General features: G+C 39.7%; 1 protein-coding gene and 1 non-coding gene across 6 annotated transcripts in view; both read right to left on the bottom strand.

The window, feature by feature from the left end:
• LOC116844145 (serine/threonine-protein phosphatase 2B catalytic subunit 2-like) overlaps positions 1-19,249 on the bottom strand; it is a 299,053-nt gene that overhangs the window by 41,995 nt on the left and 237,809 nt on the right. For all 5 annotated transcript variants that reach the window (XM_032815314.1, XM_032815310.1, XM_032815311.1 and 2 more), the window contains exons 6-9: positions 11,275-11,414; positions 3,431-3,602; positions 3,101-3,227; positions 1,034-1,114 (exon numbers count right to left, since the gene is read on the bottom strand). In XM_032815314.1, the coding sequence (XP_032671205.1) occupies positions 1,034-1,114; positions 3,101-3,227; positions 3,431-3,602; positions 11,275-11,414 (520 nt within the window). The remainder of the gene's footprint in view (positions 1-1,033; positions 1,115-3,100; positions 3,228-3,430; positions 3,603-11,274; positions 11,415-19,249) is intronic.
• Positions 9,929-10,002, bottom strand: Trnas-gga. The gene has a single exon. It is a non-coding gene; the product is annotated as a tRNA-Ser (tRNA).

The raw sequence follows: 19,249 nt of genomic DNA, 5'->3' as shown, positions 1-19,249 counted from the left end.
AGGGGGGGGGGGGGGATTTCCGTGACAAAATAAGATGTCTCAAGTTAAATTGTAAATTGTATAAAGTTAAATTTAAGTTATGCAGAACATTATTGTATCACGTGCATAATGAAGTATAATAAAGGGTACAACTATAATATTTAACTATCATATTTGAAAATGATACGTAGTTTCTGCGAAACTACTCGAGTCAAAACTGAGTTTGAACCTATTTTCAGCCTTATTCTATTCTATTTTAATACTCTGAAACCTACATCAATCTCTTTTGATTCTATTTCAGTCGAAATTTTCGTCTTTTCAATCTCATTATTCCATTCAACATCTATTTTGATATTCAGACCTCCAATACAACTTACTTTGACGCTAAAGAAAGTAAAAGGAGAAATTTCGAACATTACCAAAGTCAAAGTAGGAATAAATTGTATCATTAGAATCAAACTTACTTTGCTAATTTAGCTCCTATTGCTTTGTAGAATTCAAGGTTTAATATAGGGCTAAAATTTCAATTCGAGTACAGGCGACCTCCACATAGTTTAAAGTTGTATACAGATAACTTTAGAATTCCACTCTTTAAAACATATTTTAAAATCAAAGAAATTGAAGAAGAGATTAATCTTTTGTATATATATATATATATATATATATATATATATATATATATATATATATCTCCCTCTATACATAATTACCCAAATCTACTTCTCTAATCCCCTCGGTTACGGCTGAGATTTTCGCAATCTCGGTCACGAGATTGAGAGAAGTGTGTCTGCGTCGCGCGCGCGACGCTTACGTGAGTCTCGTTTCGCGTTTGCACTCAAAACCTGAGCTCCGTATTCAAACAGATAAAGCTCAGACTCGGGCAGCAACTCGAGAGTACGCGGCCCGAGGTAGAAGAAGGGTCAAAAGACACAGGCTCTGATCACGATATAAGAGCGACCAGTCTCAGTACCAATTTCGTTTTCGACACGTCTGCAAAATAATACCGTGTATGGATTAAGGTGGGATAGTATGAGAGCTGAATGGTGGACATTACCTTCCTCGAGCGCGTCGTCGCCGTCGGTCATCAGCTCGTCGTCCGAGCAGATGTTCAGCACATTCACCAACATTTCTGTAACTGAAAGAGACAAAGAGAGAGCGAAGAGCCGCTCGTTAAAAACGTCGCCGAACGACAGACGGAGCGAGATGTCTTCTCGCACATTAATTAAATTATACGCTACTCAAGAGAAACATGGTATCAAAACATTATAAGCAAAAATGGGCGACATTTGAACATTACTCCGTGAAAAATCATCATACAAACATCTTTTTTGTTTATAATTTTTTTATGCCATATTTTTTTGAGCGGTATATCTCGACTTTTAAGCTCACACACACGGAAAAAGTATTGACTGAATTAATGTGATAATGATACATTAAACGCGTTTTGATTAGAAAAAAAGAATTTCCGGTTTTTATGAACTAAATCCGGTTCTTAATAACCAGAAATTCTGTTTCCTTCAATCAAAACGCATTTAGTATCATTAATACGTTAATTCGACTAATCCTTTTTTTCCGTGTATTTTCTTCTTTAGATATTTCATAATTTCTGTTTCCGAAAGAGATATTAATCTTTTACACTTGGAAAACTCAGTAAGAATTGAGTGCAAAGAATGAAAAATGTTCCTGATGAGAATACCGGATATCCATATAGCAGCTTCGTATTTTGCACTGTTTTTTTATTTAGTTATATAGAATTGCAAATGCTTATAAATACATAATGAAAGTACAAACGTCAATGAATAGCGAAGTATCTCATGTTACATATCAACAACAAAAAGAAATTTTATAAATAAAAAGATTTTCTAATTTTTATATGTAATATGGAATATTTCGCCATTCCTTGACATTTGTATTTTCATTATGTATAAACATTTTCAATTCTATACAAACATAACAACAGCGCAAATTTATAATATAAAAATTTTCGATAATTAATAACCTATTCCTATTACTGCGGTCAAAATTACGAATTTTTGAAAGAAATATAATGAAAAGAATGTTTATCCTTTTTAATATTCAGTGTCAATTACAAATATGAAATACGCTTTTATAAATTTGAGTAATTTTTATAAGAAATTACAAATCCGCCATTTTGACTGCTTTGATAGTCCTAATGTTAATTAAATAATTTTGCTAAATAAATAGATGAATATAAATAAATAAATATATTTTGATAATCGATTTTTATAAGAAATTACAAATCCGCCATTTTGACTGCTTTGGTAGTTCTAGTGTTAATTAAATAATTTTTCTAAATAAATAGATGAATATAAATATATTCAGTGTCAATTACAAATATGAAATACGCTTTTATAAATTTGAGTAATTTTTATAAGAAATTACAAATCCGCCATTTTGACTGCTTTGGTAGTTCTAGTGTTAATTAAATAATTTTTCTAAATAAATAGATGAATATAAATAAATAAATATATTTTGATAATCGATTTTTATAAGAAATTACAAATCCGCCATTTTGACTGCTTTGGTAGTTCTAGTGTTAATTAAATAATTTTGCTAAATAAATAGATGAATATAAATAAATAAATATATTTTGATAATCGATTTTTATAAGAAATTACAAATCCGCCATTTTGACTGCTTTGGTAGTTCTAGTGTTAATTAAATAATTTTGCTAAATAAATAGATGAATATAAATAAATAAATATATTTTGATAATCGATTTTTATAAGAAATTACAAATCCGCCATTTTGACTGCTTTGGTAGTTCTAGTGTTAATTAAATAATTTTGCTAAATAAATAGATGAATATAAATAAATAAATATATTTTGATAATCGATTTTTATAAGAAATTACAAATCCGCCATTTTGACTGCTTTGGTAGTTCTAGTGTTAATTAAATAATTTTGCTAAATAAATAGATGAATATAAATAAATAAATATATTTTGATAATCGATTTTTATAAGAAATTACAAATCCGCCATTTTGACTGCTTTGGTAGTTCTAGTGTTAATTAAATAATTTTGCTAAATAAATAGATGAATATAAATAAATAAATATATTTTGATAATCGATTTTCGCCTCAGTTTGGCACGGCTCACCTTTCTCGCCCACAAACGGCAGCGACCATGTGAAAACGTCCATGAAGTTGGGCAGCCAGTACGGGTGTGGCGAACAATTGAATTGCCTGATGTTCATCACGTTGTTCTCGTACTTCAAAACCGCCGCCTGCGGGCACAACGAGCATCGAAAATTTGACGACGGTAGAGCAACCGACGGGGGTCCACAAGCCGTGATAACAAACAACGTACTGCGTCGAGCTTCGAGACAAGGAATGCGCGATAAACCTAAATTAACAGCGGAGAGAGAGACGACGACCGGCCGCCGATGCGGATTCGCGAGTGTGCGCGCGGACAGGTGTTATCCCTTACCTTGTTGTTGTACACGTCGAGGTAATTGGGCGCACTGAAGATGGTGATAAGCGATGGGAAGCCTGTCGTCTGGGACTTTCGGTACATACGATATCCGGCGTCTTGAGCCTCGTGCGCCCTTATGATGCTGAGCAAATTGTTGTTTTGCAAAAAGTCGCAACACGCTGCGTAACTGCAAGCACACGTTATCGATTGACCGCTTTGGGAAGAGCTTGCCGAGTGATTGTCGAGAAGTATTGGGAGAAAGAGAATGAGAGGGGAGATCGTTAAGTTTATCCGGTGTACACTGAGAGAAGGGTTTGTTACATCTGCATAGTGTTTAGTATGCGCATACTATAACTGCAAAGCGAAGTAAATGTAATCAAAGAAACCACTTTTGTGATAAGTGCTGCTACATTGTTAGCGATAATAGTTTTATGCTGTTGAAAACTCTTCCTGTTTGAAAGGGTAATCGAGAACGTTGAAAATGATAATAATTTTAGTGAAATTAACCACTCTCTTCTCTCAGTGTAGAGTCGGCTGCAGAATGCTTTGCACACATTTTGTTAGGAGTGCTCCGAGTTGCTCACAATTACGAGCCCACGGGCTTGCCTCGTGATCGGTTATGACAGCAGCCGAAGTGACAATACACGGTGTAAATATTGAGCCTTTGTTCCATTCTTATCCGATAGATAAGAGTACAACAAATATGCTCACGTTTGTCTTGAATCCTCCATCGCGGTTGTGACGTCGGATGTCTCATATACTATTATTTCGGTCGCTCCTGTCATAACCGACTACTCTGCGCAAGCCTGTCAGCAGTGGCCCGCAATTGTGACACTTTGAAGGTCTTCTAACTTCATTAAAAAGAAATGTATGCAAACTGTAGACTTATAGAATAAACGTCACGCTCTTGCGGAACGGTTTACGACAACATTGAAGATCAGAGATGTCCTAACAAGGGAAAGTCCCGAATTGTTTTATCGATTCTAAGTTTAGGTCAGTATAGAATTGTTCTAGGGGGTATAAATAATATAAATTTCCATTTGCACTCCTTTGCGTTAAAAAAATAGCAGCATGCAGAATTTTATAATTTTCAAAAATTTAATAAAATAAAAAGATTATAATGATTATAGTGTGTCACGTTATAGAAAAATGTGAAATTTACTCGACTTTAAATTTAATTCGAGAACAAATCGATAGCACTTCTATTTCATATTTTTTACAGTAGGACAAGTTAGAATAAAGGTTAAAAGTAAGATTATTATTTTTGTTTTGCATTATAATATATATATATATATATAGAAATTAATTTCTATCAATATTTTCAGAGTTAGCAAAAAATATGATTTTTAAATTTTATTAAATTGTTGAAAATTATATAATTTTAGATGCTATTATTTTTTTTTAAACATAAGAGATGCAAATGGAAATTATGTAGGCCCTTTAGAACAATTCTATACTAGTCTAAACTCAGAATCGATGAAACACCTCCTTTGTAAATTAAATGTTTTCTCTGTTGTCCTACTATATTCTAGAAAGGGATGATATAGAAGAAACAAAAGAGAAATAATAAAACATAGTGAAAGAAAGAGAGGATGCATTGATCATGTGGTTGCTCCTGCTCCTTCGTTCTCTCCGCCAACTAAACAATTAGACAAAAAAGTTTTATTCTCTGTTGTCCTCTATTTTCGATGCTGACTTTATCCCTCTTACAACATTGCGCAGTCTATCAATATATCTATCGTACAAATCGTTCTGTAACCGACTACACACATCAATGAACAACGCGAAGGTCGTCACGATCGTGTCGAAGGTCGCTCCTGAAACTGCGAGCGCGGATTTTCCGCAACAAAAATTATATATGTACTACACTGGGTTTGAATTCATTCTCTTTTTCATGTAATTTGGAACGTAGCCGATAGTCCGATGGAAGAACTGGTTTTTGATCAATTTTCAGAAGTCATACTGTGTCCTTGGACCATTGACAGCGTTCCAAACTGTCCGAGAATGTTCGAGCGGTTTTGAAACTCGGCGTACAAAGTGTAAACGAGCCGCGACAAAATCTCGCTTCTAATATTTATCGCAGGAAGGCGTATATCTTAAAATCACGACCTGGATTACGCCGCACGGCGCGCGCTTCTTGGCAGTCGCGTCGAAAACAATTGCTCGAGCGCCAAATAATCAATCTTAACTTGTCGGGGAGTTTACAGCGGCCGACTGGCTGAACGCGATTCCGCAAATTCGTACGATTGTCCGAGTGACCGACGCGTTTGGCCGCTAGATTGTTTCGAGAATGCTTAAACTTCGCCGTTCTCGCGTCGCGTCAAGCCCGCCGTTCGGGCGAGCTCATCAAGACACGTCCGCGTGTCTCCCTACGCGCTACGCGGAGAGCTCATCGATCCATTGTCGTCACCCGGAATGACGATGTCACACACACACATACACACGGCGCGCGTGTTGGTCGCGTAAACAAATTAAGCCGCCGAAGACGTTGGCGCGACCCTATCTCCGCGCCACCATAACTGACCTGGTCAAGGATCGTGAGAAATGTTTGCGCCACGTCGAGACGTGATCGTTAGCAGCCATTAAGCCCCGTTCATAGCGCCGACAGAGATTAATGACGAGGTGAAATCTCTCGAAAAGCGAACGCCGCCCGCCGATGTAGTCCGCATTCGATCCCCGGGTCGATGAATCTCAACTCCGAGATATGTACACCTACACCCGCGCACATATACACACACACACACACACACGCGCGCGCGCGCGCGCATATGCTGGACGATGACGATAAGATGATTTATTTCATGCGGCTGTTATTTCGTCGGACGCGCGGACTCGGTGTTCCCTTCCCCCGTGGAAAACGTATAGCTCTGCTCCTCGTGTCGGGTTAGCGAGTAAATCGGGAGCTTCTTTACGGGTTCGGACAGCGCGAGTGGTACGGGTCAGCGTGTAGGTCGGACAAGCGCGCCGGTGATTACGGCCGGACTACTTGCATACACCGGCTGTGCCGGGACGCGAGGTGTGATTTATGTTCGCGTGAAACTTAATGCACGTACTTATCGGCGAGCGAGACACGATAATGCGGGAATCGAAAATGAGAAGTTCGCGCGGTTACCACCGTTACCACCTGGAACGTCTTCATAATGGCCGGCTTATTATCTTATCGCGATCGCGATCGCCCGCGCGAGTCATACATATCAATGAACGACTCAATTATTAAATAATCCCCACAACGCTGCCACGTGGTAGCCCTTCTTTCTTAGGAAAAAAAGCAGAGGGAAATTACGAGTACGCGAGTTATCTCCAAACCGGTGGCATGTGATATCAATAATACGAGGGCAAGAGTGGGTGAGATTGTTTAATTGAGAGCTGCACGTTTAGGGGAGACCGACGTAAGATATATTTTTCAGAATGAAGTTAGGAAACTAATTGTTGCGATTGATTGTATTGTAAGGTAAATGTACCAATGTCCGGACATTGTTATTATTTTTATCGAAAAATTTCGATACGTGCGTTTAACATACTGGACAATTTTATCCTCCCACAATCATATTAATATTAAAAAAAGTAATATTAGTATTTAATAGCACTAAGACATCCGTGTCTGCTCCTCATGTGCCGTTAATATCTCATTATTAGTTAATCTATTTCAAGGAGCTTTCTATTATTTCGGTTTATCTTAAGCATCGGCAGGAAGAATATGCTATCTCTCTTTCGTATAATAACATCTCTTACGAGATCGACTCTTTCGTTCTCTCTCAACTTACATCTTAGAGAATTTATAAACATTGTGTTGCGAGATTACTGTCAAAGCCTTGGCGGCCAAATGGAAAGGCGTCCCGCCCGGAAAGTGGGGAGGCTTCCAGGTTCGAGTCCTGGCGGAGGCAGTTTTTTCGCAACATATATAAGGAATCTATTTGAGTCATCGGTTTATTGGGGGGTTTGGGATTTTAATAAAAAAAATATATATATAAAAATTGGGACTCAAGAATCGGTCTAAGTATGGAAGGTTGATTCTCCGTGTACGATAATCGAACAATTTCGATACGTATGTTTAACATACTGGACAATTTTATCCTCCCACAATCATATTAATATTAACCCTCCGAGAACACACCTATTTTTTCAAGCATAGAGTACACTCTGGGTCAATCTGACCCTACGCTAACTTTGAGGGTCCGCCATTTTAAAACGACGTGTGCGATTAGCTTAAAAAAATTTCTAGATATACCTGAGATATAGAAAAATCTCGTAAAATAAATAAAAAATGTCGTTATAATTATTAACATATCTAAAAAAATTCTCAAAAAAAATTATTTTTTGTAAAAATTGTAATTTACAAGAAACAATCGTGATTTTAGAGGGCGTCAATCCCGCTAATTTTCAAAATGCCTTCAACATATTCATGATCAACGTTGAGGTAAGGGTCAAATTGACCCAGTGTGTTCTCGGAGGGTTAAAAAAAGTAATATTAGTACTAGTGCTATTATTTAATAGCACTAAGACATGCGTGCCTGCTCCTTATGTGCCGTTAATATCTCACTATTATTATTTTTATATTTGAATATGAATATTTCAACTTTCAACGTACAATATATACATATTAGTATACATACATTTAATATTTATATTTAGTGTACGTTGAAAGATGAAATATTTAGAGAAATATTCAAAATAATAAGAGTGTCCGGAATTAGGTACATGTCCGGGCACTGGGACGTTTACCTTAGATATGATATAGAGACAAGTTTCCTCTGTGTGTTTATGCCCGCAATGATTTTGTAAATTGTAGGGGACCCGGATCTGTACAGGGTGTCCCATTTTAAATAAACCATTGAGATTTTTCGAAACCTAAAGATTCCATTGAAAATTGTTTCAAACAAAATACTTTACGTTTGGTTCTTATTAGCCCTATTTTTTGGACTCGCTGTACTCTCTTAAAGTGATTCAGTGAATAGTTACTGATATCAGTTATGAGTATTGCACTGAGGACTTTCAGTGCTATACTTATAACTGCAATCTGTGTATATTCATTGTTTTCAGTGATGTTTGACTGATTCATTTTAAGAGAGTTTTAGAGATACAAAAGAATTTCGTGTGTAATCTTCTACACAGTTGACGAAGAGACGTTTTGCATTTGTAACGCGACCTGTCTCGTGCTGAATCCTTGGGTTTTCTTCGACTCATCTAATCTTGCTCTTCGATTGCAGATGTTCGAATATTTCTATTTATCGATTAATTATACTGGGTAAGAAAGACTCTGTTTCCCTAAGTCAGCGATGGACTGAAATAGAAGTATTTTTAACGGGACATCGTCTTCAAGGAAAAGTCTGTCGATAGAGACGTTGACTTTTCCTGCAGTTTCCATACATGTAGCGGCTGTCTATTTTATGTTGGAATAAGTCGCCATCTTGACACTATTTTAACTCTTAAACGTTTAAATAAAGACTGATTCCAATTCCAAACAGATCTATCTGATAACTTATTTACTTCTAATGGAAAATGGATAAAGAATAATGCATGACACGTCGATGCGAAACATGTCTGTAAATAAAAAGTGTTTATAGCTTGGAAAGGAAGTGTTTCCGGACCCATGATTATATGAGTAGAATATATTCTTAAAGTTTGACTTATTTACAGGAAACACCCTGTAAAGATAATCCCAGGAATATGTTATTTATTCTGACGCTAAACCCCCTTATACTGTTAAATTCGTAGTGTCAAATTATACTCAATTTGAGTTATTTTTAACCATTCCTATAAGTCGCCACTGCTCCTATTAAATATGTCGTTAATTTAACTAATGTAATGGAGTTAAATAATTTAACTTAAGAAATGTATTAAATGGAAATAAAAATTTGACTAAAATTTAGTTTATTTTTTATTATGTTCACGTTAATGTAACCTTTGTTTTAGTAAAAAATGACTTAATATTGTTCTAAATGGATTGATTAGATGTGATTGTTTTTTAAACACATGTTTTGTGTTAAAATAGTAAATTTTGACACACATGATAGTTAAAAATAACTAAATATTATTTAACTCAAGAAATTGGTTTAAATTTGACCCTCCAATATTTAACAGTGTACGAGTAGTGGCCGATAAAGACCCTAATAGTTATATTTTTATCAGTTACTGACAGATTGCGCAGCAATTGTTGTCTTGTTTTATATTACCAGTTTATTTTATCTTATCATCTACTCCCTTAATAAACAATTTCATTTGTTAACTAAAGTGAGATTTGATACGGCACATAAGGAGCAAGCACGGATGTCTTAGTGCTATTAAATACTAATATTACTTTTTAATATTAATATGATTGTGGGAGGATAAAATTGTCCAGTATGTTAAACGCATGTATCGAAATTGTTCGATTATCGTACACGAAGAATCAATCTTCCATACTTAGACCGATCCTTGAGTCCCAATTTTTATATATATATTTTTTATAAAAATCCCAAACCCCCCAATAAACCGATGACTCAAATAGATTCCTTATATATGTTGCGAAAAAACTGCCTCTGCCAGGACTCGAACCTGGAACCTCCCCACTTTCCAGGCGGGACGCCTTTCCATTCGGCCACCGAGGCTTCGACAGTAATCTCGCAACAATGTTTATAAATTCTCTAAGATGTAAGTTGAGAGAGAAAGAACGAAAGAGTCGATCTCGTAAGAGATGTTATTATACGAGAGAGAGATAGCATATCCTTCCTGCCGATGCTTAAGATAAACCGAAATAATAATAGAAAGCTCCTTGAAATAGATTAACTAAAGTGAGATTTGATACGGCACATAAGGAGCAAGCACGGATGTCTTAGTGCTATTAAATTTCATTTGTCTCTGTCTACTACTTTCGATTTTTTAACAAGTTTTTTCCTATTGTTCGACGTACGACAATCGAAAGTCTTTCATCTTCGGCGATAAGTGATTCTCTCCAAAGTGCTCTGCACTCAAAAGATTGATATTGTCCCGGAAGATCGCGAGGCGGATTGCGGCTGGCTAATTTCCCTTCCTCCGAAATTTAATTCATCACTCTCCTCCGCTTTCCCCTCTTCCGGACAGGCGTACGGAAACGTTAACGGACGAGCGCGCGGAACGGCTGACACTTAACGAATCTCGCTGCTCATTAGCACGGCCGTTCGTATAATTAGCGGATCTGCGAGAAGAGCTGTCGCGTGTGCGGTTTGCTGACGCTCGAGTAACACGGCCGCGTTATTAATCCTCGCGCAGGACAAACCGCGGACGTGTGTCCGGACGCTGACGGAGACACGACGTGCGGCGTAGGAAGATTCGGTGGAAGGAAGCTGGATCCCCCGACTCGAGAGACAGACGGAGAGACGATGGGAAAGGAGAAGAGAGAGAGAGAGAGAGTGAGAGGGAAGGAGTACCCCGAAGTTACTTCGTTTCACGGTGTGTGATCGCGATAAGCGCAATATGTTTCCAGCTGCTGTGCGCAGCTCGGGACAAACGGCGGGATAATTACCCGTTGGACGGGGTGTAACCCACGGGGGTGGAAAAGAGGAGGAAAAACGAGAAACGCACCGACGACAACAGCGAAATACATCGCGCCAAGTGTCGCATTTTCACGGCGAGGAGCAAAAAGAAACCCGACGGCGATGATCCCGTTAACCTCGACTCTCCACTTTTCTTTCTTTTTTTTCCTTTATTTTTACATTAGCGCGTCAGCACTGGTGAGTCTCGCGTTGTAACATCGCGTGTCTTATCGGAGCGCGCTCGCGAAGGACGCGTCTGGCAAGATGTAGGCGGGAAGTTCCGCGATACGTCGTGCTGATTGAAGTAAATCGCGCGACATATTGGCGGAGGAAACTACGAGAGCGACACGCTCTCTCGGCGACACTCACCTGTAAAAGTATGAACAACCCCTGACGCTATTGTGGGAGAAGTGTTCCGCGTTCTTCTCGTTGCCGAAGTCCTCGAGGGGGTCCGACCAGAGAAGATCGCACATTGGCCCGAACGCCGGTGGCTCTTTGAACCTGTCCAGCTGCAACAGCAAGTTAACATCGATCGGATTAGCTTAAGGAATTAACCGAGCGCATGCATATATATACGCATACACGCACACACACACACACACATACACCTCTGAGCATAATTATCCCGCCCATTGTTGCAGCAGCGAATTTACAATGCAGTCAATTATACTACGCTTTACACTCTGCTCCGCTCGCAGGTGCAGCCAGCTGCAGTTGTGTTACACGTGTGCTTGTTTGTGACCAGCATTAATCTGCGCGCATTAATCTCTCATAGCGCGTGGCTCGCCATGACTCGCTCAGAGTTCCTCAAATTACAGACAGGACACTGCGTGATGATTCCTGATCGGACTTTATCCACCATTAATAGGGAAGAAGCGAATAAAAAACACGCTGCAGCTTCTCTCTCTTTCTCACTCACTCACTTCTGCTCTATAAATAGCGAACCTAACTACAATATTACTTGAGGAAGGACTCTGGGCTCGCTTTGCGATGGCTCGGCGAACTTCAACGCCGTGGAACCAGAGAGTCGATTGTGTGTACCTCAGAATATAACAAGAATGACGAAAGTAAGCTCTGAGGGTGGTTTATAGTCGGATCTTATATTTAAGGTTGTCTCAAGCTCATCTTCAGTTGCACACTTTTCACTTAAGCTCATCTTTAGAACTCACTTTTGCAATTCTTACTATGTTCTGAGATACACAATCAAGCCTCAGGCGGCTCACTGTGGCTCGCGTCACTTTCTCTCTTACCAATTTACGAGCTGAACTTGTCACAAGTCTAAGCGAGCCAAAGCGAGCCCGCGCGCTCTGGGATTACATGTCAAAGCTCCCGGACGTGAGATTGACGTGCGCGGGTCGACACTGCGATCGGACAGCGCCGTCAACACGCGCATCGAACGCGGTAAAGTCTCGGGGGCGATAACTCCGATGTGAGTTCGTGCATTACGACAGCGCCAAGTGAGTAGCGCATGTTAAGCGGGATCGTCTGCGGATTGCATTAATTAGGCTAGCGGGCCTGACGACGATGAGCTCACCGCGGATTTCTAAATGTCTATTGGCTGCCGCTGCAGCCGCCTTAAGCCGCGTTAAGTCTTGGAATCCGATATTCAAGATGTTGTCGGGCACTAATCGTCCTTGACATGCGCGCATGGACTGTCTCGGATCTATCAAATATGCAGGATGAAGCGGAGGGGGAAAGGCCAGAGAGGCGAGCGAGGGCGAATACATAAAACTCACTCGCCAGCCCCGTCCCGATAAATTCGATCGCGATCTGCGAGATTGTGGGAAGGACGAGAAAAGCGCCACGGTAACACGATACAACGAAATCGGGCGGGTAAAGGGCTGTTATATGCACTCGCCTGCATATACACGCAACGTCGCCTCGGCCACCATCCGCGGGATGATTATTTATTCGAGAGAAAGAGAGAGAGGGAGAAAGACAGCCGCGCGCGAAGACGAGAGTACAGACGGAGTCTCTCGCTCCCCGTGTCATGAAGCATTCACAAACACGCCGCGGATTTATTCTCGGCCCGCGAAGTCCGGGAGCCCCATTCCACCTCTCTCGCCCTCGAATCGATGTAAAGGCTGGAAACTTAGACGGCGAAGTTTCGCTCACGCTAGCGGGAGACTCGAGTTTTCGGTAAGTGAAGTGGATATCGAAGTGCGCAAAGACACAGACGCCCCGCGCGCCCCTCGCCCTCGCGAGGAGAGCCTTCAAATATTTGCTCGGTTGATCTAATCTCGGCGAGAAAAGTTCGCCGATCCGGCCCGTCCTGCGCCGCCGCCTTCGGGAATCGTATTTAATGACTTTCATGAATATGAATGGAACGGAATCGCGACGGGGGAGAGGAATCGTCATTTCGCGCGTAACGCAAACACCCCGGCGTCGCGTCGCGGTGGACGCGCTCTTTTCCCACGTGGGAGCCAGAGAAGGATTAACCCGTGCAGAAAGAATGCGGCCAAGCACCTACAGACGTTTCGCCTCATTTTGGGATTCCCGATAATGACAATGTTTTCTGCATATGATTAAAGAAGACTATATGGCTCTAGGAGCATATTGTTTATATGCTTTTTTTAGTAATTTATCTTGAGAGGAATAATGTGTGTGTATGTATGTGTGACCACAAAATCGCGAAATGATTCTTTTAGAACATAAATACTTCTTCGTGAATTTCACTAAAATCGGAATAATATTACAGCGAAATATCAAAACTGACTTAATAATAGCAAAGTAAATTTTGGAGCCTCTCGAAATTTTGTATTAATATTTCATCATAACGGAAGAAAATTAATTTGTTGATGAAAAAAATTTCTTGCAAGTGTATGATATACTATTCCTGTAATGAATGCAATTTACATTCATAAAATGATTGAAATAGAGTATATGGATGGACGAGGTAAAGTTGGCCCATAATTAAAAGTCAGCAGAAAGGCTGTAGAGACTTTTCGCGGAGACTCTGGAACTACTGATCAGGATACATATTTTATACGTGGCCTTCTTACTCTGTATTACTGGCCAATTCACCCCGGTACTAAGCCAAGATGGCTACGTTGTTGCATGTTCGTATTTTGGTTATTACCAAGCAAAATAAGCGGTTAACAGGGTCGTGATAGGCATCAATACACAGAAGAAAGTTGTCTCTATCACGTTTCGTAATTCTATCAGTCAGTCACAACAATTAGTTGCCTAAAAAGTTGCAACTTCGAAATTCTAAAATATATGACATCTAGCCCTGGTCTTCCCTAAAACTCATGTAGAATCGATTCCAAATGTGTAACTCTCTAATCTGAGCCTCTTATTGTTCTGTATTAGGGGTTTCCGCGATTCCGATCTATATATCGTTTCACAATCAATTATCGCTAATTACTGATCAGTGTTAAGATTTCATTGATAAGCTCTGCATCAATGTTATTTGGCAGCAAATGATGCGGCACATGTCATGCGCAATTGAATTAGCTGCTAGCTGATACTTGTCTTTGTTTATATAGCTCCATCTGTTGACACTAAGTTTCTTTTTTGGGTTATTTTTCTCGAGAACACTAAGAGGCTCGGATTAGAGAGTTATATATTTTGTTCGACGTGAACTTCAAACGTGTGTAAAAGAATTTTCATTATTTGAAGTCCCAAGAGAGAGAGAGAGAGAGAGAGAGAGAGGGAGGAGCGCTCTCTAACCTGTGGTTAAGAATACAAATAAATCCATTCTTTTTTTCGAACACGATATATTTGAGTTTCTCCATGAGAGATTGTACGCAAGCACGCGTCGCCGTTGTGATTTGACACATAATAGAGAGAATGTTCTTTTCTATAAGTCTTATAAAAAAGAAGATCTTTAACTTTTGACAAGACACAGCTGCGTGAAATAATGCTGGTCGGCCTGCGCGCGTGTGTAATCCCAAGGATTGAAACCGGCTGCAGGCGACCAAATATTTAAACCGAGATCAATAGCGCATTGTTAACGCGACGCGTCACACTCGACAATGTAAAATGCATTGAGCTGTAGCGCGACAGTGTATCAGTATTCATAGAATACTTAATGAACAAGCGAGTTATCTGGTGACGCGGCTTTAAGTTATCAGGGATGAGCTTGGTGTCGCAAACTTTCTTAGATTCGTGACGCACGTAGGGTGAAAGTTGCTCCTGAACATCTTCTCGGCGATATTATCGACGCGGCGTGGCCGATAACGCGCGCGTCTTCAGATTCCATCTTCTAATATTAGCCGTGGCGAGAGGTTCGTTGCACGGCGTGATTCTCGATGCCGCGACGAGTGACATGTAACAGGTAGCGTAATTACCTTGAATGGCATTAGTTCGCGGCCCGTTTCCGCGCGTGAACACACACACACACACACACACACACACACACACACACACGCATACATGCGCGCACGCGAGCGAGCAAGAGACAAACGCGGGCGCTTATTACGATATAACGAGCAGTTGGCACTCGATAATGACAGAAGTTGCATTAACTGAAGCGCAAATATGCCTTACACGCCTATATCTCTCTCGCTCCTCCCTTCCCCTCTCTCCTTTCCTCATCATTCTCTCTCTCTCTCTCTCAAATTTTGTTCACTATGATAAGTCGCGAAACATGCGATAGTCTTCGCATTCTTCTCTCTCCTTTCCTTGGCATGAACGTTTGAACCACATATAAACTATACCTAGAATGAGTAATCATCATGAGAATAAATTTTGAGTAAAAAGGAGAGATTTGAGTATAAAATAACTTAAAAACAATTTGCAACAATATTAGTGAGATGAAATTCGTAAAGATCACAATAGGTGGTCGTTTCTTATTTTAAAAGTCGTCAGATATTTAAAAAGTGGCAAAATAAAAGTTGTAAGACACTGATTTGATGTCAGTAATAATTGTAAGAATAGAAATACAAACATGAAATGTATCTTACATAATAGCTTTAACATTTACTTAGACTTGACCGTTGAATATTCTAATGTTGTTATTGTTTCCTCAGAATATTGAAAAATCATGATACACGGATATGAAGAAATATTGTGCGTGATCGAGAAATTCTTGTATAACTAGATCTAGTAAATGTTAAGGCTATTATAGTGGAGAGTACATCTGGTATTGTATTTAACAATATATTGATTGGTCTCATTTATTTTGAATTGAAATTACAAATAGATGTTATGTTAAAATAAATAATAAACATGGAAATATACAGAAACAACATTATTTTTAGGACCTGTCGCTAACTTGTGAATGCATTTTACATCGTCACACATTGAGTGACACGTCGTGTTAACAATGCGCTATGATCTTGTTTAAATATTTGATGAAAGGACGCGGGGGTCGCCTGGAACCGGTTTTAATCCTTACGTGATGCCGGTTAAGGTCCATTTAACGCTACAAATCAATTTCAAAGCGACGAATAGATCAATGATATCGATTTATTTAACACTTTATAGCATTTGCAGTGTCAAGTGAACTCCGCCCATCCACGTTTCCACTCATATATTATCGATTTTTCGCGAATACTCTTATCGAAATTTCCATTCAACCTGACGGTAAATTTATGAGATACTTCACTAAAATATGGTTAAATATTCATCTTATTATTACAACAGTTTTCTAAACATGTATCTTATGTACAAATTTGTCGAATTAGGAGAAATTTGTTGCATTATAATGGTTTTATACATACATGCTTGCATATTATAAGTTTATAACTAAATATTTTGAAAACGATACAGTAAAGATTACTGAAATTTTTTTTATGAATTATTGGTTCAATTAACTTTTATATTATGTATATGTATATTATAGATTTATCTCCTTTATTTAGTCCTTTGTTTCGCTTGAACCTCCTCTTTAATTGTTTCTTGCAAACGTTTTGAGAGAGAAAGAGAAAAAGGTTTAGAATGATAATAAAAACATTTATCCATCTCTCTCTCTCTCTCTCTCTCTCTCTCTCTCTCTCTCTCTCTCTCTCTCTCTTAGTTTCGTTGCTTTTCGCGCGTTGCACGCGCTATAACTTAAATTTAATAATGATCAAAGATTAATTTATACGAAATGCGCGCGACACGACAAAATCCGGTTACACACAGTTGAGCCGAGTCTCTAAATGGAATTTCGCACACACCCAATGTGGCGGACGCTATAATGAATTATAAAATTTCTAATTGTTGTGTGCGTTGCAAAGTGGTCGATTCTCGATCGCTCGGGGCTGCAAACAGAGCGACGCTAATTCGCCCTCCAACTCGCCTCGTGAGTACACACACACGGCAGGCAATTTCTTGATCCCGGTTGGACGACGGCTCGTTTAAAAGAAGCCATCAATTAAAAATATGGTTTCACGCCAAATTGCGGGCCGCCGCAGCGGCGCGCACGAAAGGCTGCACTCGCGAAGGACGAGAGAAAGAAAGAGAGAGAGAGAGAGTGAGAAGGGACGAGCGACGGGGGTTGAGGTGGCGGAGTGAATTCAAGGATGTAGGAGGCGTCGTTCCGTGGCACGAAACAAACGTAATTTAACATGGCTCTCGGCTCATTTCCTTAATGGAATGTTTCCTTTGCCCCTGACAGATATTATGCATCTTCTGTGGATTACGACGGGAAAAATCGCTCTTGCTTCCTTCCCTTTTCCTCGCCCCTCTCTCATTCTCCCTCTTTCCCGCCCCCTGCCTGCGACCACCCTCGACCTTCCGCACGGGAAACGCTCTGGCAAGGCGCCGCTGGATTCTCGTGCGATTTCGCCGCGACCGCGACGCCGCGCTCGCCCGCCGATCGATACCGCCGTGGACACGCTTTGTCCGCGTAGCCGACAACCGTGTCCTCAACGGTATCCTTTACGCGGCGTCCACGTGTAGGTACCTTTCAATCGTACCCCCTCGGCGCCCGCCCTCGCTCTCCGCGCTGATGACGCGTGTTCAACTGTGTTTGTTCCCTTTGTCGCTTTATCCGCGCTCGCGCGATGACTCTGATCCCTGATATATAATAATCCTAATGCGCTTATAATAATCTCCGCAAAAAGACGACGTGTGTTGCGAACATCAAAGTTAAACGTGACTGCAAGAGAGAAAGAGAGAGGGGGAATGAGAGGGGAAGAAACAGAGAGCTCGTTTTGCCGCCGCCACTGTTGTTGCTGGCGTTCTCGGCGAGTAGACGAAACACGGGAAATGGACGGCACACAGAACTCGGATACACATGTGTCGAACGTAAAAGCCACCATACCCTGCGCGCAAAAAGTCGTTAAAAGCGGCTTGTCCCCTTTCGCTCTTGCACGCAGGGTGTATCTCTAGAGTCGTTAATCTTTCTACACCGGCGCCTTTCTTATCCGCAACGACTTTTTCCCGGAATACTTTCGCGATCCCATCCTCGATTCCGGTCACTCTCCCAGACGGAAATCTCATGCGGGAATATCGCTCGCTCAATTTCGGCAACTGAAATTTTTGCTGATTAAACTGTTGACTTAAGCTTTGTTCCTTTCAAATAAAGCGTTACACCCTAATCTGGGGTACGCTCCAATTAGCTAAAATCCCTACTTTGAATCTTTGTGAAACAAAGATGAGAATTTGATTAAACATTTTTAGTGATTAAAAGAGAACGACAACGTTTTTAAGAAGCAGCTTTGTATCAATCTTCACAATTTTAAATGTAATTATTAAAAAAAAAATAGGAATAGTTATTGGATAGGAAGATAACAAAAGGGAGTATGTGTCATCTCAAACTTCCACTTTGCACTTTGCCAAAGCAAAATCGCTCGGCACCTCACGGTAGGATAAAACATTCAATTATTGATATCTCCTTAGTCATTGATATTCTACAAAAAAACTGGTTTTTCATGCGACCAACGCGTATTGTAGTTGAATTTCTTGTCTGTATTGAATTTCAGAAGAGTACTTCGCAATTAAAACTGTGAATAACCACCACAAGAAAAAACCGACTTTTCTAGAGTGTCAATGAGTAAGGGAGATTAATAGCTGAGTGCCAATAATTGAGTGCTTTACCCTATCAACGATTACTGGTATATTAAATCGAGTTTTTACCAATTTCTTCTATACGAGGAGAAGAATGAAGACTCTTAAGCAAGTGTCCTGACCATCTTGCCTGGTACGCTAAAATTGAATTATTTCTTTACATCACACTATTTAGTTTTAAAACACACTAATGTAAAAGGTATGATTTTTCGATATTTTTATGTATCACGAGCTCTGTTTTTTGTATGTTGTTCTCGTCTCGTATGTTGTGTTTGAAAGGTCTAGTAGCGTGTTGTGCTAAAAAAAGTGACTAGAAGAGAAGATAACTTGCTGGTTATATAAAAAAGTGCGATTATATATATATATATATATATATATATATATATATATATATATATATATATAT

This window comes from Odontomachus brunneus, unplaced genomic scaffold (genome assembly GCF_010583005.1).
Source record: "Odontomachus brunneus isolate Ranch 3 - 2012 unplaced genomic scaffold, Obru_v1 Obru_scaffold_039, whole genome shotgun sequence".
NCBI lineage: Eukaryota > Metazoa > Arthropoda > Insecta > Hymenoptera > Formicidae > Odontomachus > Odontomachus brunneus.
The sequence above is the reverse complement of the archived record's forward strand: the minus strand, read 5'-3'. Positions and strand labels throughout refer to the sequence as shown.